Source organism: Athalia rosae, chromosome 5, assembly GCF_917208135.1.
Source record: "Athalia rosae chromosome 5, iyAthRosa1.1, whole genome shotgun sequence".
NCBI lineage: Eukaryota > Metazoa > Arthropoda > Insecta > Hymenoptera > Athaliidae > Athalia > Athalia rosae.
The window spans coordinates 6,455,162-6,482,382 of NC_064030.1; the positions used below are offsets into that span (position 1 = coordinate 6,455,162).

General features: G+C 40.3%; 3 protein-coding genes across 5 annotated transcripts in view; 2 read left to right on the top strand and 1 right to left on the bottom strand.

Annotated features, from left to right (window-relative positions):
* Positions 1-21,953, top strand: part of LOC105685877 (putative oxidoreductase GLYR1 homolog) — a 31,349-nt gene extending 9,396 nt beyond the window's left edge. The window contains exons 8-10 of the mRNA XM_012400323.3: positions 18,885-18,995; positions 19,107-19,551; positions 19,635-21,953. Of these exons, the coding sequence (XP_012255746.1) occupies positions 18,885-18,995; positions 19,107-19,551; positions 19,635-19,834 (756 nt within the window). The 3' untranslated portion in view covers positions 19,835-21,953. The remainder of the gene's footprint in view (positions 1-18,884; positions 18,996-19,106; positions 19,552-19,634) is intronic.
* On the bottom strand, positions 1,422-23,981 carry LOC105685876 (immunoglobulin domain and leucine-rich repeat-containing protein 2-like). Of its 3 annotated transcripts, XM_048655389.1 has the most exons (4): positions 8,150-9,537; positions 6,907-7,546; positions 5,537-5,819; positions 1,422-5,238 (listed from the first exon to the last, which is right to left on the bottom strand). In XM_048655389.1, the coding sequence occupies exons 1-4, from the start codon at positions 8,676-8,678 to the stop codon at positions 4,615-4,617; spliced, it is 2,076 nt and encodes a 691-aa protein (XP_048511346.1). In that variant the 5' UTR covers positions 8,679-9,537; the 3' UTR covers positions 1,422-4,614. The 3 variants fall into 3 exon arrangements, with proteins under 3 accessions (XP_048511346.1, XP_048511347.1, XP_012255745.2); XM_048655390.1 differs by lacking the exons at positions 6,907-7,546; positions 8,150-9,537 and adding an exon at positions 23,793-23,981; XM_012400322.3 differs by having other exon boundaries at positions 6,907-9,541.
* A 113-nt stretch (positions 23,982-24,094) lies between these two features.
* LOC105683349 (AF4/FMR2 family member lilli) overlaps positions 24,095-27,221 on the top strand; it is a 157,054-nt gene continuing 153,927 nt past the window's right edge. The window contains exon 1 of the mRNA XM_048655383.1: positions 24,095-26,492. Coding sequence (XP_048511340.1) covers positions 26,431-26,492 — 62 coding nt within the window. The 5' untranslated portion in view covers positions 24,095-26,430. The remainder of the gene's footprint in view (positions 26,493-27,221) is intronic.

Below are 27,221 nucleotides of genomic sequence, written 5' to 3' on the forward strand. Positions count from 1 at the left end.
CATAACCAGTCAGTCCAGCTTCATTTTTTCATCAAAGTCCTCGATTACATACTCATGAACCTCTTACGTCGTTGTTCTCGTCAGACAATCGTCGATATTCAATCTTTCACCGTCATTACACAATTTATCTACTGTTCTACTACTTATTATTAAAACCACTGATATTTATTACACTTGAATCGTTTATAACGCGACTATCCGATAATCAAATACATACATGAAAAAAAGTGGGAAAGAAAGAGAGAAGAAAAAAAATATAGCCTGGAAGATTTCAAATTTGGTATTTTTTTCTTATCAAGATATTAGGGGAAGCTTGTTTTGTTTTTAATTCTATACCATTTATCGTTCAGCGATTTTTTTGTTACCTACTTGATTTTTGGGGCCGTCGTTTGATAACAGAATTATTATCTTTTGTTACGCTATAATTAATGTTGAAGTCGTTAATCCATTGCAATATAGGGTATGTATATGTGTTTATCAAAATCGTTTATAAACCGTTGGAATTATGGAGGATTTTTCATTTATCGCAGTTTTTCGATTTGTACGCTTTGATGAGAAAGGAGGTCAGTGCAAGATGTGGAATATGTATACTGCAGTAACTATCAAACACCAACCCCAATTGATTGCTCGCTCGATTTTTGATCGACTTTTTTCCCTCTTTCGACTGTGAAATATGAACATTGAGTAATATCTCCGCGTGCGGTGTGGTTCCAATCCAATAATAGTCGTGGGCGCACCGAACATCGACCGTTACGATCCGATATATCATATTTTCATGAACATGCATCGAAGTAATCCGTCTAGAGCATTTATATAGATATTAGGTATTAGGTATACTTATGCCTACGTAATTCAATAAAAATTGCTTTAATGATCCTTCAATTCACTAACCTGACACTCGTCACTTTTTTAATTAAACTGATGCTCGATTCGTTCTATTTGATCTAATTAATTACCCATTCTCCATCATACTTATCATATGTGATATAGTATTGCATTGTTATACGCAGTCTGTTGTCAGGGATAGTAATTATTTTCAAAGTTTAATTTTTTTGCACACCTATCTCTTATCTTCTGATCCTGTTCGCGACTGAAATTTCAAAATACAAAGATAACCGGCTATTCCTACCTCATCGAAAAATGATTAAAAAATATGAACGTTACACTTATTTGAATCTCGAATAGAACTGAAACAAATACGTTAAATAACTTGACGTAATTTTGTGTTGAGTATACATATCTAAGCTTCTACAAACAGTCGCGAGAATAAGTGAGATTAGAAAGCAAAAAAGAAAAAAAAATAAATTTCAATGATGTATCCTGCATATTAGTATCTTCAACTACCAACACGAGTTTGCTCCCGACATGTTGGACTTTATTTATTTATTTTTTTTTCTTTTTTGACGAATAATAGAAATAGATTGAGAAAAGACACAGCAGTTTATTTCACAAGTTTTATAGGATTCATTCATCTTATATGGTCGCTAACTATCGTTTTTTTTTTTTGTTGTTTTTTTTTCTTTGACACTATTTGACAATTTTCATAACTATACACTAAATCTGATCACTATATACCATATATATTTTAATACATCATATTATATTTGAGTAATCTATTATCGCGGAACGGCTTTTGATGCCTCTTCAGGATCGCCGCGCGGAAAAAAAGATGCAAAAAAATAGCAACAAACTCGCTTATTAACTATATGTATGTTACTAGTACGCGCAGGTACGAAGACAATTGGAAATTAATTGTAGAATTGATTATCTAGAAAACTATTCTTTTATATACATATAATATGAACATAAATAAACGAAACACAATAATTGTAATACATTAATTGTTATCGTATATCTAAAAAATTAATTATTTCTTTCATCACCTATTATATTGAGGTGTTGGTAGATTTTTCTTTCCTCTCGACATTTCGAAAGTTATTTGATTTTTTCTTTTCTTTTTCTCTTATTTGAAAATTGGAATTAGATAAAATCTTGGCTGTAAAAAGCTACCGGGTGTGTAAATAATTACGACAGATGATATTTCTCTTTAATGTAACGTTGATACGCATTTTGATAGTAAATGTATATTATATGTAGACATCGTGTATATAATGTATATGCAAGAGTTCGCGATCTTTTGTTGACGGTGACAAAGTTTATCATGTAACGCAGGTGTATTATATCAATTGATAAGGGCGTTATAACAGATAGATAATTACTTGCTACTGTGATTATTTTCAAATTTTGTTCATTTTATTTATTCAGCCATTTATGCCATTATGGTTTCGAACGGAATATTCATAAATAACGTGATGATTATTAGGTACTTTTGCCGTATCATTTTATTTTATTGTTATTATTAGTATTATTTTCTTTATCTTTTCTGATTTTCTCATGAACTAGCTGGCTTTTGCATCGTGATGCAATTACTAATGAAAATTATTTCGGGCTGCGGTAAGAGTATGTATATTTTTTTTGTCTTTTTTTTTATTCAACTTTATTTCATTGAAAAAACATATGTTCACGAATTACCCACGTAATCGCAATAGAAATAAAACATGTTGAATCTACATGTGTAAAAGTATGTAATTTAACACAATATCTGGGGGGCATTCAACAAATTATCAAACGGAGGAATTAGTGTTATTCAATGACAAAGGGAAAGGATGTGCACTTATGTACATGGTTCTTTTCGTTTTTAATATTTTTTCTTCTCTTAATTTTCTCAATCTTGAAAGCCTGCGGTATGTTTTAGAGATTATAATGGATGTTCTATTTAATTAAATTCGTATAATTTTTAATAATTACGACGTCGTTAGCTCGTAATAATCACGAACTAGTTTTCTTTCTTTTTTCTTTTCTTTCTTTGTTAACTCTTATTAATTTTCTAAAGCTTAATATTATTATATTTATACGTGAACAGAAAGAAAAAGAAACTTTTTTTCATGCTGAATATATTACAGAAGTAATCAACGAGAATGAAATATTATGTAGATTTATACATACATAACGTATATACATACAACCAAAGAATATTCTGATATGGACCGTCGTGAGACTCGAAAACAACAGAAAACACGTTATATCAATATGTAGGAATAACAGAAGAAAACCAGAAGGTATATTCGTATTGGCAAATGACGCTCGTTATATACGGTGAATGTTTATCCATTTGCTGCCTCCCATGTAGTACATGATACACAATAGAATCGATAATAGATATACCATACAGTTATGTGAGTGTATAGGAAACTTGAACCTTACATATGTTTATACGAAATTCATGTTAGATGTACAAATATATCGTGTAAGAAAGTTCCTTTTTTTTTTCTTCTCTTCTTATCTTCTTCATTTTATAATATTATATAATATATTATAACGGAGAATTTAAGTCATCAACAATAATACTGAGGCGGTCAGTTCTCGAGTCGAAGAGGTATCTGACTGCTTTTTTGTTTTTTATTTTTCAATGTCTGGCGCCTAGATCTTGAAATTTATAAACCCTCAATGACGATAAAGAAAGAGATAAAGATGTTGGAAGAAAACCGAAAAGCGACTAAGAATCGGATTTATAACGGATTTCGATTTTGAAACTGACTCATTTATTCGTTAGCATACCTTTACGATTTACGGATCATGAATCAATCACCGAGTTGGAAGAAATTCGATATTATTTGCACTTGAGATTTATAAATATCATGATCTAAGAATGATCGTCAGAGTTCATTGAGGAGATAAGTTATTCAACAAATTAAATTGAATACCGATTGCATGTATTTTTTTCTTTCTTTTATCCATTTTTTTTTTCATCTTGTTTCTGTTTTTTTCTTATTACATGTTTTAATTTGTTTGTTTTTAGTCTGTGATAATAAATAATCGTTCCTTGGCACTCCACTCAACGTTCATATACAGCGGCACTGAATTTATCTACAATTTCATTATTTTTATTTTCTCTCACTTGTTAAGCCAGTCTCTCCTCTCTCTTCTTCGGTTTATACTTTTCTATTAGTTTAATCTATATTTTTTTCTTAAGCCTTGTTACACGTTTCCATTCTTTTCTTCTGTATAGATTCTCTCGTTATATTTTACACACTTTTAACGCGCGCTGCACGATTCTTTATTCTCACACTTACAATTAGTTTATGTTGTTATCGTCATATATTCTTTTTTTGTGTCTCTTCAAACTTTGGGTAGAACGAAAAAAAAAAAAAATTATACAATTATAATAAGGATACGCGAATAACTTTAGCGGAGCTTTTATCAATTTATATTGGTATTTAAGTATTAAAAAACAAAAAATTCATGATCTTATGATTAAAAAAAAAAAAAAAATCATCTTTTAACGCATCACACATCGATGTAAATTTCAACCCATTATTTAATGTCTATACATATATCAGTTTTCAACAATATAGGACGAATGGAGAAAAAAAAAAGAACATTTTTTTAGTCAATTTTATCATAGTCATCACCACTACTTTTTTCTCGCGTACTAACAGTCCATCCGGAGACAACCTCGGTGCCGAATATTAATCGGCTAAGGAACTTCAGAGCGATTCTTGCTCTACCATCACTTTGTTCCTCGTTTCGCTTTAGTCGTCCCGGATGATCACCCTATAGACGAGTTTCTCGCGGTAAATCGGGTAGGCTCATTCCGTTCGATAACAGCCTAAGTCCTTCGACCGTATCTCGAGATTCCCCAGCCATCTCCTCTGAACTAACGCCGCGAAATACAGGCGCGTCACTGTTGGCAGTTGAATGTCTTCTTTGGAAAACTGGACTCGAGAACGTTGAAATACCTAGAGGCGGATACAACGGAGGTGGAGGTCCGTTTTCGATGTAATTAATGTGAACACCATCGGGCAGCGCTAATGCGTGGGGACTAGTCGAGGTCGAAATATCAGTTGGGGTGTAATAGACGCTGTTCAAGTCATCAAGACTCGCGGCCTCAACGAGTTTGTTGATTTTAGCTTTGAAGTACGTATCCATTCCGGTTATGTCATTCGGATCAAAAACTATCGAATCACTTTTCCCACATGATCCGCTACGACAATTGTCCAAGTACAGATTTGGTAGGTTCTCCAGTACCTTGTTCAACGTCTGTTGCTGATACTTGTAACTCTCACGGAAACGCAAAACCTGGTGGGCACTGAACTTTCGTATCTTATTACGCTGAAACACGTAGTTTTCTCGTACCCAGTTAAGCTGACCAGTTGAATAATCGCGGACACGTTTCACCTGCACATATATAGAAGAGAAAAAAATCATTAATTCGTTTCACGCGTAAAACGTGTACATGGACTTTATTATTTCTTTCTTTTTACTTTTTTTTTTTATCAATTCGTGCATCGCCCGTCCTTCGGCTTAATTATTCAAACGACGAAAAATACCGTTGTCCAAATGAGACTTTCGGTGGAGAATTTAGATTGTATTTTATTTATTCATCTTTCGTTAATAGTTAATGAGACATTTTCGACTGTACAGTTCGCGTGAAAAGCGTGGCATATAGGGGGATTTTTATAATTGATGTACGTGCCTGATCGTAATATTGTCCACGAAGTGCGGTCAAGTGGCTTGTCCCGTAGTCGCGAATATCTCTGATGTGACGCATCTGCCCCTCGTAGCTGTCGCGGATCCATTCGACCTGCTCGGCACAATTGTCCTTTATTCTGTGAACTTGCTGCGTGTAATTCTCCCTTAGTCTTTCCAGCTGTTGACTCTTGTATTGTTCAATGTTGTCGAGCATCTGATGTATCTGTTTAGCGCGAGGCGTAACACCTACTCGCTTGCAGCAACAGCACCAACGCTCGCAGCCGCATCTGAACGAACATCAAAGACAAAGAAAAGAAAAAGAAATTAAATTTCGATTATTCTTCATCCTCGTATACCTACTCGTTATTGATCTATTTCACGTCGAGAATGAATTCGAGCGATCTCAGAAATTGCGTTTGCTCTATTAATGTAGCAGCATCTTTACAGAATAGCCTCGAACCGCAGGTGTGCATGGCTGTGACTTATATCCGATAAGTGTTTGAAAAATATTTCCATTATTATACGATCACGGGGTATGAAACTACTGTACATCGACTCGCGGGTCAAACGACTTTATAAGAAGTTAATTTGCGTCAGAGGAGAAGCCTGTTTCAAACGATAATTTCCTACATCACATTTTTGATTTTTTTTTTAATTTAATTGCGATGGTAGGAAAAAAACCTGCGCCGATGTATTCGAATCGAGTATTATTGAGACGTAGATCGACGCGAATAATAACAGTATTATGAGTTTCGACGCGTCTGAGACATTAAATGTCGATAAAATATAATATAAGCGGATGATATGTGTTTATGCAACTGTTGAACGAACCGGGTTAGGCTGAAGGGGAAAAATAAAATCGTGGCTACGATGTGACGTCGTCCACGTTTTTTATAAACGCCCTGGGAAATGAAGAACAACACCTGGTTCGTCGGAAACTCAATTCGAGGTCGAGAATTCGATTCTCGATTTCTCACGAATTCGTTGCGACGAGATACGCGCAAGGATGATATCCCATTTCACAAGTCAAATAAGAGCAGAATCTTTTTGAAACGGAGTAACATCCAACGCGACTACGAACGTTCGCGAGTCGCGAAGTTGATCGACAACCTCGTGACAACAAACGAGTTGATTCCGAGCACGAGACTCAATTCAAACTTTATCTCAATGCATATCAAAGGAACGAAGTGCAATTTGCCGCAACGTTTTACGGCAATTATTCAATCGCCTTGGAAAAACCGTGACTGAATTAGCCAGACAAAGGCGGTGATTGCCAAATTCAACTGGATACCTCGTCGTCGGCAGCTCGTCCGTGTCACAAAGGAATACGGAATTGGCAGTGATTAGAAGAACGTACGTGACGTCGGGACTTACCTGTTGAAAATGTATCGGAGGAACTGTACGAATAGAGTGATGAGCAGAAATCCAGTTGCACATGCGGCACCGACAGCTATGCTCAATATTTTGGTATTATAGTACGTGATGCAGTCCATGAGAAGCGTAACGTGCATCGTATAATTGGCCAGCGGATTTGTGGCGAAACACTTGTAGGTGCCAACATCTTCGCGTAGCAATGTACTAATGTATAACGAGCCGTTCGCCAGGACCCTGAGTCGGTTGTCCGTGGTTTGAACGTCGGCTTTGTGAGACGCCGGGTGTTTGACGAATATGTCGGGAAACGAAGAGTCCGGATTCCAATGGAGCACTTGCAGACTGGGGGTCACCCAGGTAATGGACGGGGCCGGATTCCCTTCGAATTCGCACTCCAGGAGAACCGAACTTAGGAGAACGTATTCCGCGGGTGCGGTAGCAAACACTGGGGAGGGTGGTGTGCAATTTAAGTAACGAAGCGTAAATAGCACGTCGACGCTTTCAGCGCCGCAATCGAGACCGGTTTCGAAAGCATTTTTATGGGCTTGTGTTTCGGCCCATTTTATGAACCAAAACATCCGACAATCGCAAGCCCAAGGGTTGTCGGCCAGCTGAAGTTCCTCGAGAGGAAGGGATGCGAGAGCTGCCGGCAAAAAGGCCAGATTATTATTACGCATATCGATCTTTTTCAAATTCGGCGTATCCTGGAGAGCTTCCGATGTAAGTTCTCTCAGAGGGCTCTCGCTGATCACGAGTTTTTCAAGGTTCGACAAACCGGCTAAATCACCCTCGCGAATCGTTTTTACATTTGTTCCCGATAACCTGAGTGTTTCAAGGTGAGACACGGTTCTCCATAGGTTCGTTGTTATCGCTGATATTTCCGTACGTGAGAGACTCAACCAACGCAAGTTTTCCAGTCCTTGAAAAGCGACGTTGGAGAGATTCGTTATCGGGTTATCGGCCAAATCGAGTTTTTCGAGTTGATTCAAATGCGCGAATATACCCCTTGGTAAACTATGGATCTCATTGTTGTTCAGCGATAATGATCTCAGCTGTCTTAGATCGGAAAAAACTTGAGAGGGAAGCTTTGTCAGACGATTACCGGACAACACAAGCTCGCGCAGTGCCTTATTTTGCATAAAACTATGATCGGGTAAAGAGACTAGAAAATTGCCGGTTATATCGAGTACCCTAAGAACTTTCGCCGGTGAAAACACTTGGTATGGTATAATGCTGAGTTGATTACCGGATAAGTAAAGCTCCTGCAGTGATTCTAGTCCTTGAAAACTATTCCTGTGAATATTTCCGAGTCTATTGTGCGTTAGATTTAGGAACCTCAAATTACGCAGGGGAGAGAATATATCGGCTGACAACGCGGTCAGCTGATTGTCACCTAGGTCTAAAAGTTCCAGAAGCTGGGTGCTCCTGAATACTTCCGCCTCTAAGTTTTCTATGCCACTTCGCCTCCACGTTAAACGACGTAGATTTATCGCTTGTGAAAGAGCCGCGACTGAAATCGTCGACGCTCTCACACCTTGCAGAGAAACTATTTCCACATCTTGTGGAAATCCCAGACCAAGGAAACTTCTCTCTTCGCAGTACAGCGCTGGGACACCTTCCGTATCGCATATGCAACTTTGAGCACATTCTTCTCGTACTCCCGATCTCGATGACGTTGCTGCCACAGCTACCGCGTCGCCGGCAAAAAATATCGCAGTGATGACCACCGTCGTGGTTGTAATCAACCAACCCCAAACCCCCCGCTGCACCCTCATCTCTTCTCCTTATACCTGCAACGTGATGGTGTCCGATACAACACGCGTCTCCCATGACCTATTGGCAACGGTTACTGACAGCTCGCCACTTTCTATCTTCAGCTACATTTCGCTTTATTTCGTATTTTAGCTTTTATTTCTTATGATCCCAACGGTATCCCTCCTCGAACGATGATAGCGGTGTCTCGTGTTTGTTCCGCGGGGATGATCTCGACCGTGACGATAAGACTTTTGCGTGAGCGCACAGCCAGTATTGATAAAAGAGTCAAATTTCTCCTCTACGATTTCATCCGACGATATCCTTCGCGAGGTGCGGTACGTTCTACGTATTATCGATTATAATTTGAATATTAACCACTCCAGTTGATTTGCAGTGACGTTTGCACAACCGGCGATTACTTCCGGTAACATATTAATAACTTGTGAAACTTGTTATCACATATACCATAGGCGATCGAAAATTTCGCGGGTTATATATGTATGAAGTCGTGGGTGTGTCTGCTTTTTATTTTCCTTTTCTACTTCTTTTGTTTTATGCTTTTGTTTCCAAATAGTTTTAGATAACAACGGTAGTGTAGCCTTATAACTCTATCTAACGCGTGTCATATGACACGCTCGTGCATAGCGCTGGGGCCTCCCGGTGAAACGTGCGCCGCGTAGCCGACTTTGAAACTGACTGGTTTCGTAGACAGCTACGATCATCATGGCCGACGACCACTCGCGGGCTCACAAAACGGCAACACTGCGATGCCGCCTCAAAACCCACGAGCTAACGAGCGCATGGCCGTCGCGACGGCGCTATACACAATCCTATCCTCGAAACAACGTTGGAACAAACTTGGTTCGTTTGCCTGAGAACAGCCTTTCAGCCTGCCTACCGCGAGTAGCCTGCCTACCGACTACCTCCTCCTCCTCCTCCTCCTCCCTCGATCCCTCCGAACAACGACCGGATATTCCAGAACCAAATGGAACACCTAACGAGGTTCACCGGATTACAAAAGAAACCATATCAAAATGGTGGCAGGGAATAAAAATCTGAGCCTGGAATATCGCGATTCATTTTTCTGTTCGATATTCAATTATATTCCTCGTATCGCCAGCTAGATCGTCACATTTTTCGCAATAGATTATGGTTCATTTATCGTCTTCGAAAAACTTTTTGCATTTAACGTACTCCGATACCGAATTTGCAGTTACGAAAGATTTCGCATGGATTCTTTACAGCGTGGAGATATTCCGTGATGGGGAATCAATGTGGGAAAGGATTTGTTTAATATACCGTTGGTATATTGTATGATTGTTTCATTAATCTATTTTTCTAATTGGGTTACCGTTGATTAACTTGGGAACTAGAGAGAAGTGCACTATAACGTGTATGCACATAAGTGTTTCGCTCCAGAAGAAGGCCGTAGAATGAAGAGGGAGGCAACGAGCGAACGACGAACGCCTTGTCGTCTGCGATCCTCTCCATGTGCTCGCATAAAAACCGCAAGAGCTAAATTCGAAGAGTTGAAGAGCGACGGTTGCGAGCGTTGGAGAGAAGAGTAAGGAGGCGAGAGAAATAGTAGAGTTCAACCGAACTGAGTGAGGGGAGCTCCTCCTTCGTTTGAACGTTGGGCTAGCAACTGGCGGTTCAGGGGCAGGCAGGCAGGCAGGCAGGCAGGATTGCGGAGGTGCGGGCAACGGCCACGGCAGCTGGTCGTTTGCCTTTGCATAGTGTCCGGGAATGCATTTTATTTCAGTACCGGAGAGAAAGTATATTGTATATATGGTCCCGAAAGTTCGCACAATATAGGAGTTATTCGTTGACAGCCAGTTTACGGACGATCATATTGTTTCTGGCTCGACGATATTACGCGCGTCATAGATTACGAGTAACCCGATGATACTCTTTTGTTAAACGGTACAGATAACGAATCACAACACGTCGTTCGGAAGACGCGATGTTACCCTTGATATCATTGAAATCCCGCGTAGATTCAGTCAGATTTTTATCAGGCTTACTCAACTTCTGATGTAGATAGTTAAATAACATTTGGGGCACATGTACCATATGTGTATGCGTGAACATGGGTTACGTAAAATGTTATTCGATAGAGTCCGTTGGAACAGTTTCACGAAGCACATGCATCGGTAGGCTACGGTAGGAGGTACTTTGCCTTTTACTGTAACCGTCCTTGCTGAGAATCGATCGGTGACATGTTTCTTTTCTTTTCTCTTTATGACTCTATCTTTCCGTCATACTCGCGCCATTTTAATTGCTGGGATTTCAAGCGTGCGATTTACATAATTATACTTTTAAATTCACACCAATCGACGAGCGTGCTTCAGAGACGGACGGAGTGGCGAAGACTCGAGACCCTCTCTTTGTCAATTTGCTGCGCTGGAAGATCCTTCTGTCTTAAGAACAAAAAAAACTTGAACTTGATACTCTCTTCTCTTCTCTTTTTTTTTTCCAATCATTTTTGGCCAAACACTTATCGCTGGGATTTTGAATTATCAGCGGTTATTAGATCGATTGGCTAATGGCAACCGTACGTCAAATTTGATTTTCGACACACGCGTGTCGCGGACGTATAGATTATTAATCGGTCGGTTATCGCACCACGAAGAACAAGGCTCAACATCGAGTACCGCGCTTATCTAAATCTATTGGAAAAAATGGTTCGTGAAAAGTAAAAGCATCTTTCCAAATCTATTTTCATATATAGTGCAGCTCAAGTTATCGGACGATCTATACGTGAACACGATGTGTTAAACGAATCTCTGATTCGAACTAGAAATTGCATCACAAATTGGACTCTCCATTGAGCTTGCAATCGATGATTATTTTATACGCTGATACATATGTCGCGGTAGGACCATTCCATTACGGGGCATTCAATTTCCTTGGTAAAATCGCAACCTAGTCTAAAGATCCTCTGTACGGGTATCGAATTATTCGCGTTTGCGCATTCCAATTCATTCGTACACCGTATACGTGATACCTTCTTGCTTCGGTTCAAACAGGAAATGTAGATTCTAAACCTTGCCGCTATAGTCGTGTCATGTTATTTAATTTTCCGTTCATTTTTTTCGAAGTATCGCGTATCCACGTCACGGATAGCAAAAAAAAGTCAGTCGATGGAGATACGATGTCGAATTTATTGCTCGTTTGCTTCATGATCGAATGAATATAAAAAAAAAAGAAACAAAGAAAGGAAACCTGTGCCCGGGGCATGATTCGCTTTGCGCGCAAATAAATGCCGCTGCTCTCCTATCGGTGTCTTATCGTGGGTTTGTTGGTCGTTCTCGTTGTGGTAGTAGGTATAGTCTGAGCATTTAAGCATTGATATACCTTTTACCTCCATCACGAATCGCTTACGTAACTATACGGCTTAAGTTTCCCGGCAGTGCGAACGCAGAAAATCGTCGCAACACGGCAACAGGATCATAATTTCGTCTTCTCTCGCTCTTCTCCCGAGAGGATCTTCCGCCACCCCGCGCCTCCAACTTCCCCTTCGGTTCTTTCTCATCCAGAAAAGTTGGAGCTGGTCGGCGACAGTCGACAATTTTGATCAGCTGGGTGAGACGCGGCGTTGCCAACTCGTCATCCGTGATCATGTTCGTGACCCGGGATACAAACGGATCAATACTCTTCAACTTGGCAACCACGGAGTCGTCGTCTCCCACCGTTTTTATTTACCAGGCTGTCTGGGGACGGATGGGATGAAACGAACTACGTGTTCGCCGTTTGCGAACGTTCGCAGATTCTGGACCACCACCCCCGTCATTCGGTTTCAAAAAGAATCCGCGAAACCACAGAAGCCGCGCCACTTTTCTTATTCCGTTAGAAACCGTCGTCTCTTTGTTCAAATCACAATCAGCTGCGACTCGCTGTTGACTCCGTACGGATCGTTGTCACGTTATTCATACGCGATACGATGAACCTTTAGATTCGTCATTGTTTTGTTGCATTTTTTGCTACAAATTTTCATTCAACAAAGATTCGGCAGCGTGTTGAACTTGGAAGCGAAGACGTTGACCTCTTCGAGATAGCGTAAATTTTCTTCTAATTTTAAACCGTAAGAAAATCTTCATCCTCCAAATCATATCGGATGTACCGCGTGATTTTTATCACGTATCTAGTTATACGTGTGCTTTCATACATCTGGTTTATGCGAATTATATAATACATGTGCCGCGTGTTTCGTATGCGATAATTGGAGTTGATTTGAAATTATACATGAGGATTATTTTTGCTCAAGCTCTGAAACGCGATTCGCGGTTCGGTGCGATAGAGGAACGATTACCACGATTGTATAATTATAACCTTTGCAAAAACAACGGCCGGTCTTATTTTCACCTCAATTCCACCGCATTACAAGTTCTTTTTCTCCCCCGCCACATCTAAATCTCACGCGTGGATTTCCTAATATCGCGGATGTTTCCGTAGGATGGGAATAAGCCAGATTCAAAAATAACTTTCAAGAATTCAGTATACACAAGAAAGCACGACTATAGATCCATCGTCGTAGCTTTAGTCATATTCTCTAAGCTCTATACTTAATTCTATAATTACTAACATAAGCCACACAGAAAGTGAAATTCTCTTGACCGTCTTGTACGTATAAATACATAGGAGTGTGCGTGACAGAAATAGAATGGGTCGCCTCACCGCGTAGGTTTTAATGCCGTAACTGTATTGGGAACATTCGAAAGTTTTTAGAATAAATATATAATCGTTGCACCTTTCACACTGAGTTGGGCTAGGTTATTACATCTACGTCAAAGCCCGCAAGATTTTTCAAATTTTTTTAGAAAAAAATTTTCGTTCCCTTCGTCAGAGAAAACATTATTTTCCTTTACTCTACGCGATGTGTGTCTACGACATACCGGTCCGGATCGTTTCCGTTATACCGATACCGCAAGTTAATCTATTTTCTGCACCACTCGCTTTAATCAAACATAGAAATTCACTAGGATATTGTTTGTTTGCTTCACAGCACCAATATTTGCTCTTCATTTTTCCCACCACGTTCCTCGTTTACCTATTTTATTATTTAATACCGCACAGCAAAAAAAAGACACGTGAATTAAAATCGAGAGAACAATCTGCCGATGGAACCCCTTTTTTTTTTTTTTAAATCAATCGCATTAGGTAGAAAGAAAGAACAGCTGACGTTGCGACACGCGATCGTGTCACCCTGCAGAGTAGGAAATTGAAAGAGCCAAATTTTTCTTTCTTTTTTTTTTCATTAAAAGCTAGTCGTTGCTTCGCGGTATTTATATACGCCCAAGTTGCGCCGAAATCTAGGTCTCATCTAAATAAATAAATTTAACTTTACGCGCATGCATGATTGAGTCAGACCGAAAACTGCAGCACCTTGAAGTTTCCGACCAAATAAAAACCAGCCTTGGCACGGTGTTTGATATTTCAAGTCGCTAAATTCATTTGCAAACTGACCGAAGTGAAAGAAGAAAATAATGAAATAAACGAACTGAAATAAAAAGGAACCAAGGTGGGCCACCAGGCTTTATGTTTGAAAATCGATATCAAACCCGACCCACTGGCAAGTATAGTAACCAAATGCCAAGGACTTTACAAGGTCGCGAGTCGGCGGTAGCCAAAGTCCGTTAATGTTTCTATCTATGCACCGTACGCTCGTCTCTGCGCATATATATCACAATTTTCGTGTTCATGTCAGCCAACAATGAGTAGAGAGATAACACCGGACAAAAACCATAGCCTAGTTTGTACGAACATGTGTCATGTAGTGCATAGGTAAGTGCTAATTTTCCGCGATGTAGCGGACAGATGCGAAACTCGAATGCTCGAAAGTTCAGACTGATGACTCGTCTGAAAAATGTCCAACTTCCACAAATAATGAAAACGCTCACACAACGAAGCTTACCCCGAAACTTTTTAATCCTAACTTTACAGCTGTGACGGTCATGTTACAGCGCTGATAAGATTGAATTTACGAGAGTTATTCATCAATCAATTGTAAAAAAATGTAGGCTCGTATTTCAAGTGCTGTGAATTTAAGTAACGTTGACTTCTGTAATTGACCAGAATTTTTCTTTCGTAAGCTGCACGCTCTGCCGGACGACAATTTCCAATGAATTAAGATTGACGTTCTTTTTGGAACATCCGCTGTGAGTGGTGAACTTACGTTACATCGTTATCAACGCCGTAGCGGATGAGACGAAAAAACAAGGGAGAAAAAGACGAAAAGGATGTACCATCGCCCTCCACGCTGCTTCGACTATTCTTAGGCTCCCTTCTTTTCCCTTTTTCGTCTGTCGGTCGACGAGGGGCATTCACATTGGATCGAATTTGCGAGGGGTTCAATATACCTGAAAAGTAGTGGTACTTGTACGTGCCTGGTACATAAAATTTCACAAGCAGCGATCGCCCAAAGTGTACCAAAAGCGTGGGTTAGGTATCACCTGCCATTCCCGGAGGGATATATAATTCTTTTGTTGCGCAGGGTTCTACACAGAAGTTTTTTTTTTTTTCTCGCGTCTTCCTTGTTCTAAACGTATAGATATAATTTTATTTTCCGGAAAATCTTTTACGCAGGGAAATACTTTGAATAAATATTCGCAGGTGTATCGGCATGCATTTACATGAAAGCGAAGAGACCGAAAGCGATCGATGTGGAGGGTGATTTGTGTTCGTGAAGAAACTTGAATCACCGTATTCGAAATCAGAGAATCATGAATTTTATGCTGCCAAATAAAGAATAACCGAGACATGATTTTTTTATAGACTTGTGTAACGGTTTTCAGGTCACGTAACACCATTCGCGAGAACAGTAGAGTACACCGGTCACGTGTCTTGTGTTTGTACTTAAAGGTCATTCGCTAAGGTCACTCGCAAATTGAACCGTTGTTGGTCATTTCCGAACCTTTCACTCCGATCGATTTCTAGTCCGCTCCAAGAGTTTGAGGATACCGTTCGATCGGTTACCCACGTTGTTGTAACTAATTGAAAGCTTGTGTAATTTATGACAGGTAAATTTTCTGCGAGAATGCGATATGATACAGTGCAGCGCGTTCATAGCAGCCGTTTGAAAATGAATCAAAAAAATCCTCTGCCATTGTTCCACCCCAGTTTTTCAATAATGTCAAAAAGGTCATTAGAATCTCGCGGTTTATTCGTTATCAAAAATTTGACCGATTTTCAATTTTAAAACGTAGACAGTTGACCTTATTTCAAATCTTCTCAATTATTTTCTTTTCATGTTTCTTCACTGATCGTAAATCACATTGGCCAACCCAGAGCGCCATACGTGAAATGTGTGGATTGATATAATGTAATCTAATTTGTTAATTGCTTTTCCGACTTAAATTGGATGGAAAATTAGTTTTGAAATTCTAGCTTCCGTTGTCGCAAGTGTAGTAGGGTGCTCGTCGAGGATGCAACGTGAAAGTTTTACTCGACGACCTTGAACTCACTGATACTTTTAAGGTCTCCCAACGGTGTGCGGAGGTGTGTGACTTGCGTTACGAAAAATAGTGACACGGTAAACTGTGAATTGGATTACGCAGAACACGACGGCATTCGTCGCATTGCACGCGAGGCAAATATTTGTTCCTTCCTCGTTTTTTCCTTTCTTCTCCCTCTTTATCAGGCCTGATATAGATTACAGCACAATGGCCGGATTCTCTTTTTTTCAACGTCGGCACAAAAGGCTCGTGGCGCATATTGCCCCCAAAGGAAATTAGATATCGATTTGCTGTTTCGCACATTTGGTGGTAACCGCTCGTCAACGAAATGAGCTTTTTATGTATTTCGCCTGTCGAGTCTTTTCAAAATCTTTGATCTTTGAATAAATCGGATAAGCTCGCGACGAGTCGCGCGTTTCCGCGGACGAAACCATTTCTTTATACTAAAGGTATAACGCTCTATTGAACTAAATTGCTGCCAAAATTATATTATCCCGCAGTCGATTCGAATCTCAAAGAGCTTATCAATTGCGACTCACAATTAAGATTGCCAAAGCTGAAATAAAAATTTCAAAGTTTTCAGAAACCTACTCGTCGGTACGGTATATTGACCTGAAAATATTTGGCTCGTAAAAATATATTATCGTCCGCACGCGTTATCTTTCACGAAAATAGCACACTAAAATTTCGGCCGTATAATACGAGTTTATTTTTTCTTCTCCTAGCCAGATACATTTTGATGCGTCAGCATTTTTTTTATCTCTACCGAAAATTCAACGGTCACTTCCTGAAGGGCGGCATACGATGAGAGTGAAAAACTTTTCTCCGAAGTTACGTAAAAACCGACGTACGTACAACAAAGCTCGTCGCTAATTATAAATCTAAGAAATCCGAAAAGTGGTATCGCAGAACTGACGTCACCAGGTATCAGTAGGGATTAACGGTTATTGGGTTAAGCTTCAGCGGCGACCGTTACCAACCCGAACTAATTGTAACTTAAACCTCATGGTACAACACGCTCCACGATAAACCAGTTATAGCGCGTACAACCCTAACACCGACTAACTCGACTCGGTTTTATCGAGGTCCATCCAGATCAGCCTCAAAGAAAATACTTTCCTCCGTTTTTTTTTTTTCTTTTTGCAATTTATTTTATATCATTCGAACGTTCTTCTTTCGCTCGAGATATCTCTGGGCTGGACTTCCGGCGGAAGAGAGACTAATATTATATCCCAAACCGGGCTCTTTCACGTCACTGGCCAACCCATCCATTCTTGAATTCTAAACCCGTTCAGAGTGAATAGAATCATTCGTCTCTTTGTTGGAATACGTATAGTATACTGTACGACGTTAGTATCTGTACATTGCTTGAATGTGGTGATATGCGAAAGAAGACTTGGTGTGGCTATGGTAACTTCTGTTAGTTGTGTAGTCAACGACGTGGAACCGACGCGACGCCTGTGTAATTAACCGGGTGGATATCCGCGTCCATCATCGGTGGACGCTCTTCTTTCGGCTTCCATTTTTACCGAGAACGCCCTCATTTCACGCTATTCATCAAACATCGTTTCCCATGAATATCTAAGATATAATAAGTTCGTCAAAGTTCGAGTGGACTGATTTTTTGACGACTACTCAAAACCGTAGCCATTATTATCAATTTCAGTTACACGCGTGTACTCATTGCCACGCCTGACGCCATTTTCTTACGATCTCCTTCCTTACCCAGCTGCAATGCACAGCTGTGTTTGGTCAAACAATTTACATACGTTCTTACGGATAATGTAACAACCAAACGGTTTAATTTCAGTCGTTTTTGTGTGGGCGACAATCGTGATGCGTTAAATAATGAATTATGAGTAGGCACAAATTATAATAACACCAATGGACGGTATGTTTGGATGTCGAATGAAATTTATAGAATAAATATTTCGTCATCCCACATTCGGTACAACCGAACGCAATAGTCTTGCGCAAAATTATAAAGTTTTTCATTGCCGTTCCTTTTTTACTTTCATCTAACGCTTATTCATCTTTCTCTTCGTAAACGTAAAATATGTGGTACGCTCGATACTCGTCTGAATCGGATATTACGCTTCTGGGTATCTGAAAGGTCTGCCTGCATTCGGGCCAACTAACGACGCCCTTATTTTACGGGGCGCCGACGCTGGTAACGATTATTCCCAGATAAGGACACTCCTTGAAACGAAAATAGATCGTTTCACGAGTCTGCTAATCTCTGTAAATGCGGGGGCGATGGAGATGTCACGAAATAAGGACAACTTTTAACGTTCGTCAATACCATCATGGCGGCATTTGCTGATGTGGCGGCGTCGAGATACCGTCCATTTCGTTCCATTGCGAACGAGAACGGCAAAGCAGCAGCTACATACGTCACGAATAGGGTCGCGAGGCGAAGAGCAAATGGCGTCGTTTGGGAACCAGCTGTGTCTCCATCTGCAACTCAAGTTTTCTACTAAAACTGGTGGCATTCTTGATGCACCACAGATGTCGCATACCACTTTGTTTCAATCCGATTCAAACGTTTTGTTAGAACTTCGCGCGATACGCGTTAGAATTCAAACCACTGGATTCATCGATGGAAAATATTTGAATTGAAAAATCATTACTCCAATAATGACTTTGCAAATGCAATGAAATCATGTGTTTATGATGAAAGAATGAAATTTCATTTCAGATTTTAATTCTATTTGCGAAATTGTGTTTTTCATCATTTGTACTGAACAGTTTTTCTGTTTCAATTTGTTACAGTGTACAGACTTTGTAAAAGCTGGAGCAGAACAGGGACTGACACCGTCCGATGTAGTTTTGGCAGCTGACATCACTTTTTCATGTGTAGCTGATCCACAGGCTGCAAAAGATGTAAGTGATACGAGCGTACGAGGTCGATTGTTATTCTACTCGGTCTCTTTGCCATTAGAAAATACTGTTCACCTTCCAAATCTAAATACGTGAATTTTTTCCGCGTCCCAGATGGTCTTCGGCAACTGTGGGGTATTGATGGAAATTTCACCAGACAAAGGGTATGTAGAGATGACGGGAATCGACGCGGAAACTTCCCAGGATATTGCGGAGGCAATAAACGCTAAGGGCGGACGCTATTTGGAAGCGCAAGTCCAAGGCAGCAAAACACAAGCGCAAGAAGGAACTTTGGTCATTTTGGCTGCTGGCGATCGTTCTCTTTTCGACGAGTGTCAGTCCTGCTTTGAGGCGATGGGGAAGAACAGCTTTTATCTAGGCGAAGTGGGTAACGCCTCGAAAATGAACTTGGTATTGCAATTGATGGCCGGGGTTACGCTCGCCGGACTAGCGGAAAGTATGGCTCTTGCCGATCGCGCCGGACTACAGCAAAAAGATGTGTTGGAAGTCCTAGAACTGACCTCTTTGGCCTGCCCCGCTGTCCTCGACAAAGGAAAAGGTATGTATTCCACCGTTTAAATTTATTCATCGGCGATAACTATGAAAAACTCTACAATACTCCAATGAAATTCCGGCGTTTAGCTATTATCGAGGGAGGATTCCCCACTCAACTACCGCTTCAGCATATGCAGAAAGACTTGAGACTTTCACTTGGGATGAGCGATCAGCTAGAACAACCCCTGCCGCTAGCCGCTGCTGCGAACGAGGTTTACAAACACGCCAAACGCCTTGGCTATGGCGAACACGATGCCTCGGCTGTCTACATCAGAGCCAGGTTCTAACAGGCTCTTGTATCCTTGAATCCTGGGCAATTGCTAATTTTTATTTATTGCAATAGCTACAATCTGTGTCTCCCAATGATAATGCAACAACTCTCGACACACGGACAGAGAAAACAACAAGTCTCGTCTTAGAACCGGAACTTTTTTTCTTTTTCTACACACTCGTAATCTTAGCAGCATCTTATCCACGGAACACAAATTTTTTATTCGTGTGCTTTTTATTGAATATCTATGTGAGATAAGATCCGGATAAATTAGCGATTCAGTTTCTCCCCAATGCGCAGTGGCGTACGTGAAAATTCAACGGATTAGCGAGCGAAGGCATTTTTTTTTTTTCAAGACTAGACTCTGCAGTCTGCGTTGAAGTAACCAAAAAATACCAGAGAATGTATACGAAAGTATATGCTTCGGAGAGTGGTTGGGTCTTAGCAAAGTATAATCGATTCTCTTTGGCTCTGAGAAAAGAAAAATTTCTATCTAATCCTTTAGGTACACTTATACTCATTTTGCTAAGTTATCGTTGTCATGGCGTCGAAGCACTCACTTTCTTATCCTCGGTAATTTTGGTAGATACCATTGGTATCGTTACTTGCACTTGACCACCGCGCAATTCACAAGTACTCCTGCACACGTATATATCTTCATATATATATATATATATTAGAACATCATGTAAGCGATAAGCGAAGGAGAGAGATGACGTTACATGCCTTAAACTACATTACCGTTAAGTCATGCTGTTAACAACGTAATTTACCGTATAGGTATGTCTATGCCGGGCTTGAGCATAATATTTGTGTTCTAAAGTACACGTCAAACATATTCTTTCCCGTATGAATAATCTCCAGATTTAAACATTTTCATATTCCTATCATACACAAGTTTAGGAATTTTACTCAGCGTACTAATAATTTGATCGTGAAATATCTTAGATTGACGTAGCCCTTGAAGCTGTATGAATAATGAGACAAAGAATTGAATTTGTAAATTAATAAAAAATGCTGATTTTATTATTTTTTTGTATAAATTTCGTTAACATTACGGTCAGAGAGGAGACCATACCGGGAATGAACGATTGTTCTTCTGAATAAGAAGAATTTTAGATTATAATGACAACCCGCAGAGATATAGATATGACTGTGCTTCATTAAGTTTGCGTTTATAAATATGGATGGATAGCTATTGGTTGCGTGACTCTCATTTTAATACTGTTCGGTGCATGATATTCGATGCATGGTGTAAAGCATACCGTTCACAAGATTATATTTGAATTTACTTCTCTTGGGTTCTGTATTAAGCTTTTAATAACGAATACTTAATAATTGTTGCGATACGCGACAAGTATTTGTCAAAGATTCGAATGAATAGCAAAAAGCTCGATTATTATCACCTTTGGAGTGATATTACTTCAACTCCGGGCTAATAATTTTCAACAGAAGTTACTAGATACTAGTGGACGGCCGATAACCAAGACGCAGGACGACTTCGAAATCTTAATGTGATCGAAAAATAAAGAAATAGAAGAAAAAAAAGCATCGGCTGTAAAACGCAGGGTTATAAAAATGAGTACGAAGTTTCCAACGCCGCACGAGGGATTTTAATTGTTATTCTATGCAAAGTGTGATGCGTTATATCGAAGTGTAGAAACCCTGCAGTGTATAATAGTTGGAAAAGACCCGTTCAACACGATGGTGAGGAATGAGCAGACACAGGGCTATAATATAATAGAGGAGACATTTTGTATCCAGAAATTGAATTGATAAGGATATTCGTTATAAATGGAATTACAAAGAATTCATTGCATGTAGCATAGCGAACGGCAATGTTTAATGGAGTATTGGCTTAAGCGCCATATCATAATTTAAACTAGATACATTAAAACATGAGAAAAAAAAAAAAAAATAACAATTAAAACTAACAAAGTGTATAATGTAAGAAACAATAGCATTATCGGTACAATTACATAGACAAGCATATATATAAAAAATAAGTTTACGAATACAGAATAGTTAAAAAGTGTGTGTGTGTGAGCATGTAATGTTGCCGACTTACGGCCTACACACACGTATATGTTTTGTCACGATATAATGTTTTTGAATAAATATCTATTTGAATTATAGACGCCACGTCTTCGCCGCCATTGTGAATTGAACGAAAGCTTCAATAACCAGAAAATCCTACCATCGGGATTTTTTCAGATCGCCACTCAAGTGCGATTTTACTAATTACTGCGAAGGAAATTCGATGGCCCCATTCCCATGATTTGTTATCGCCCATTTACTTCCTTATGTAATTTCATGTTCCGTTCCACATACTGGAAGTCAGACTTTGAATGCATAATTTGACGATTTATATGCTTCTACCAATACGACAATGAGTCACCTACTGCACCGCCACCGTCGCGATAATACAACAAAGAAGGTGAACGTTAGCGTACACTCTTTTACTTTGAAACTTTTCTCACTGCGGGATTGCAATTAACTTGGACGTTATCATAATTCCGCGTGATCGATCTCCAGCATTTTCAGTTGTTGCTACAGGGACTTTTTATCACTGTATTTATCCGCCTAGTAGAGTCATTTTACGATAGATGCTGATTATTGTTCCCAACAAACTATTACGTTCGGAATTGGATCTGGCGTTAGAATTTTGCGAAGAGCTTACGTCGCAACAACTGCTGACAATTTTTCTCTTTTTTGCACACGTATAATTTTTCAATCACATTCGTAATTGGTCATCGTTATGTAATCCTGACCACGCATGTTTACTATTTTAATATTTATTTCAGTTTCAAACCGAACGTATGTCAAATAACGCTAATGTATTGCAAAACGATATCCGCAACTCGACCGAACCCTCGGATATTTCTTTTTCTCTTCGTTCGTTCGTACCGTTGATAAACGAACAATTGTCATTTCTTAAAATTATTTCGCACGAAATCTCGATGACTCAAAAAGTTTGTCAACTACTCGGTTAATTGCTCATTTATGTAATTCAAATCAGATGTGATGTAAATAATTTTATATTTATCGCAAATTTGACACGGTTCTGAACACGAACCGAGTCTTGCACGTCGCCAGCCAACGATAGACGATATTAATCTACAATCAAACGATCGGAAAAGGTTAATTTTACCGAAAAAAAAAAAAAAAAACTTGATCCAAGTGGTCTCACCGACCGTGAAGAGAATCCGCAATTAAAACGTCGAAAAATTGGTGACGAAACCTCGCCAAAATTTCGAGGTGACTATAGATATGTGCATTTGTAAAAAGTTGATGAGTTAACCATGAATTCGTGTGTATAATTATATCTTCTGATTGCGAGTTAGCATAGATTTAATATTCCAGGGTGATAAATTGCTTCAATTGCATTCGCGGCGTATGCATATCGCGTCGTGTATTATCATAGCTGTTCGTTATTTGCATTCATAAGTAATTAGAATTACGCGAAAAAGAATATTACACATAGTTTTCTTTTCCCCCCACTCGTTCGCAAAACTTAGAACAACAATAACAATAATTATTTTTTCGTCAAAACAAACAAGACTGCTGCTTTCGACTGACTGTTGCTCAAATACAAAACGTACTCGGTTTCACCTACGCAAATGAACTTTACAAGATGTATGGTATATATATGTATATATCTTCGAAATCGATTCCCTCCAACGAATAGAAATAATCTGACACAACTAACTGTACAACGTGGATAAAAACCCAGTCGCCGGATGCGTTCAAAGAATCAAGAAAATGAATAAATCAACCATACGGTCCCAAGTGACCACCTTTTTGAAAATCGTCATTCGACCATAGCGTTGGAAGACGCGTGTTACGGCAATTCCTATATTCCAAAATATCAATCAAGAGATTTTCGCGCTGGCTCCGACCCGTGCGCGTCGATGCAGCAGCTTCGATTATTCGACGACGAACGAACAAATAATCGGTGAAAAAAATCAACTCACATATTCATCGCCGTGCTCATCTCTTCCTCCTCCGATTGATCTTGGAAATTGTTTATTGTTGATCCGTTGTGTCGAACTGCGCAAGGAGGGGTGCGCGAACGTGCACGCGCGCTCTCGTGCGGCAACGGATGACACCTGTGGCTCGTTCGCGATCAGTCCCGCGGCGGCTGTCCACGCGCCACAACATTATTGGTACATGTCCGATGTTGTAGTACGCCATATTCCATTGTATCGCACGTGATATTTGTGCTACATTTCGCCCCGAATTCCCCGGAGTCTCGAGGTGGAAGAGGACCAGGAAAAAATAACACCGACTCCGCCGGCCTCGATCGACGAAGGGCAGAGAAAAGCAAAGAGCAAAGGGGGATAAAGGAAGGGATGGATTTGACAGAAAATTGACCTACCCCGATCCTCGATTTTACAGCTGATTGTGAGTTCGAGACGTAGCGACGATCGATCGATCCGTCTACCTGCACCTGATCTGTGCAAGGACCCCATGCAAACGATGACTGCGTAAACGTGTTGTTCCGTTGTCGTTTTCTCCCCCCCCCCCCCCCCCCCCCCCCCGTACGTTTTCACATACGTAAACTCCGCGGGAGATTGCCATTCTTCGATCAAACGACAAGGCGAATGTGTCAAACATATTGCGGACGTATACCGAATGTCCATAAACTTTACATGGGATTATTTAAAAACAACCTCGTATCGGTAGTCGGTGTGTCGTTGCCGTCTTATCGTAATTCCTCTATTTAAAATTTTCATATCTCTTTTCGCTGGATGAACTGTACTACTACTACTACTACTACTACTACTGCTACTGCTGCTACTATTACTACGGCTATTGCTACCACCACTACCGTATAGTTGGCGCTGTCATTCTATTAATAAAAGGCGTTCATCAAGCAAATCCAGTTTTGCGCGGGGTGAAACCTCGAATGACAGTTTCGTTAGTTCGCTCTCGCGCTGTGTTCGGTGTGTAAATTTCTAGAAAGTACTACCAAGTGCGAAATACATTTCTCGTTCCATGTGGCGTCCAATAAACGAGATCAACCGCTGAAAACTCGACTACCCGAAGCAAAAGGGGACGTGCGTGTTCACCCCTTGGACGGATATGATTTTGAATCTCCGTGAGCGTAACGTGTCGGCAGCGTATTGTTTTGATATACGATTCGACGAACCCCGAAGTGAAAATCTGGTGTATCTGTTTTCCGCAAAAGCGTGTCCGTTCGCTAAACTGACTTAAAACTTTGAAGAAACGAGACTCTGAAAGGTTCGACATTCGAGCAGGGCGGGTGGGTGGCGGGAGGATCGCAGTCTCCGAATAGAGAAACAAAACGTTGTCGCATTGACAGTCGTCGTCGTCGTCGTCGTCGTCGTCGTAGTCGTCGTAGTCGTCATCGTTGACGCGCCATCGCTCTTTTCTACCGACCGAGTTGTCCAGGGTTATAAAACTCGCGGACGGTCCGGCGGACGTGCGCGCAAGTACGTAAGTACGTTGGCAACATATATTCCGAAAGGTGAATTCCGGACGTTTTCTTCGATAAGTAGAACGCTTACGGTACCATTTTCCACCAACGTTGAAACGGACGGGCAGCGGTTCAACCGGCCGGTCTCCCCTCCCCCCGCCCCTCCATCTTCTCCTCGCTTCCCCCTCCCCCACGCTCCTCCTCCCTCTCTCTTTCAGTCTGCATGTAGCGGCGACGCGACTAATCACGTACGCGCTCGTAGGTACGACCGACCTACGTCGCAACCAAGTTTTTTTGTGGCTACTGTACCCACCACCGCACATTTCGGACGTTCGACCTTCGCGATCTCGTATTATTTATTTATTCTTATTTTTCTATCTCCATCTTTTATTGTTGTTAACCACAGTGCAGCTCGTTACAACAAGTTCGAACGTGGTGCGCGCGCGCGTGTGTTTCTCGTTTCAACGGATTACCCGCCATCGAATCGTTGATAATAATAACAACAACAACAACAACAACAACAACAAGACACGGTTGCACTCTACTACGTCACGCGTAAGTACGTAATTAGTGAACGAAGATTAATGAATTGACTGGGGAAGAACGGAGGTGGTGATATCCCGTCGTCTTCGACGATATTCGTTTAACTCGTTGCGGTCACGTGAGTAAATTTCACGGCAAATTCGAACCTTCGAGATATTATCGGAAACTCTGATACAGATTCGCGATTATTACGGTGACACTGTTACTTTCGTTCGAATGATAAATTAACACGCTTATAGACGGAAACGCGAAGTGGAAAACAACGGTAACCAACGAAACGACGAGTGAATGTCATTTCATTTATCACGCCATCGTTTAGGAATAATGAGGACTAATGATAATTATCACCTCGTGTTTGTGAGAAATTTTAAACATCTGCCGTTACTCCCGATATTTTCGTAGTTCGGTGCTAGCGTGAATCTATCGTTGCGATACCTGATTCGAATAAAAAAATACCAGAGCAACTTCGAATCGCGTTCTCGGTGTACTGCAAAGGTGTTCGTTAGTTCCGTTACCAATTAATAATAAGATTTGAGGTGGATTCAAAAGTTAAAACCAATTACAATAGTGATGCAGTGCCGTATCGCGTGTGTTGAGTGCTTCGTGCCCATTCCTTGGATTACTTGAAGATGTCTTCGTCTGTGGGATATTATGACGATAGGAATCCGCTCCTTAAAGGCACCTTATCAAGGTAAGTTTTCCATTATATTTCCACCGATATACCCATTATAATTGGGGTTATCGATGCTCCCTCGCCGATTTCTTATTTCACAAAATTTTAGTCAGGTTTATTATTACCTTCGTGTGTCGCAAGACCTATATCTGTCTAGGAAAAAAAATCATTTGGAATTTTTTTTTTTTTTTTTTTGTTTCCTTATAAATTTCACATCTTCAACACAATTTCTCAATACGTGGCCGTTGGTTACCACGTGGTGTACCAGTTGAAACTGTGAGGAAAAAGCAGACGAAAAAAAAAAATCGTCAGGCAATCCCCGAAGTCCTGATCACGCATCGCGTACGTCGTTGAGAAAAATTTCGTCAAAAAAGAAAAAAATAAAAAAAAATAAGGTATTCCCGGAAATCTCGCAACCCGAAGGAAAGTATCGCACGGGCCGGATATACGTTACGGCCATGCGATCACCAGTTACTTTCGAATATTTGACTACCGTTTATAACTATATATACACACGCATACCTATCGTTCGTTGCATCTGTGTACCTCGACTTATAATTAACACACGGACAGGATTTAGTTTCTCATGTGCACGTAAAAGAACGTATCCATTTACATCGTTGGACTGAACTGCGTCGTTTTTGCAGCCGTATCGAATGGAACGTTCCTCGACTGTACGAGATACCGATAACGAATCGAGTATCTCGCTTCGTCGGTCCATTTTCTGCTTTAGGATGTTTAGCCGCC

What these genes read in the sequence shown, in the direction of transcription:
- LOC105685876 (XM_012400322.3), bottom strand. Translation starts at nt 8,678, where the DNA reads ATGAGGGTGCAGCGGGGGGTTTGGGGTTGGTTGATTACAACCACGACG. An exon ending in CTCCGATACATTTTCAACAG is followed by an intron (nt 5,820 to 6,906) that starts GTAAGTCCCGAC and finishes ATGTTCGTTCAG; the next exon opens with ATGCGGCTGCGAGCGTTGGT. An exon ending in GTGGACAATATTACGATCAG is followed by an intron (nt 5,239 to 5,536) that starts GCACGTACATCA and finishes ATATATGTGCAG; the next exon opens with GTGAAACGTGTCCGCGATTA.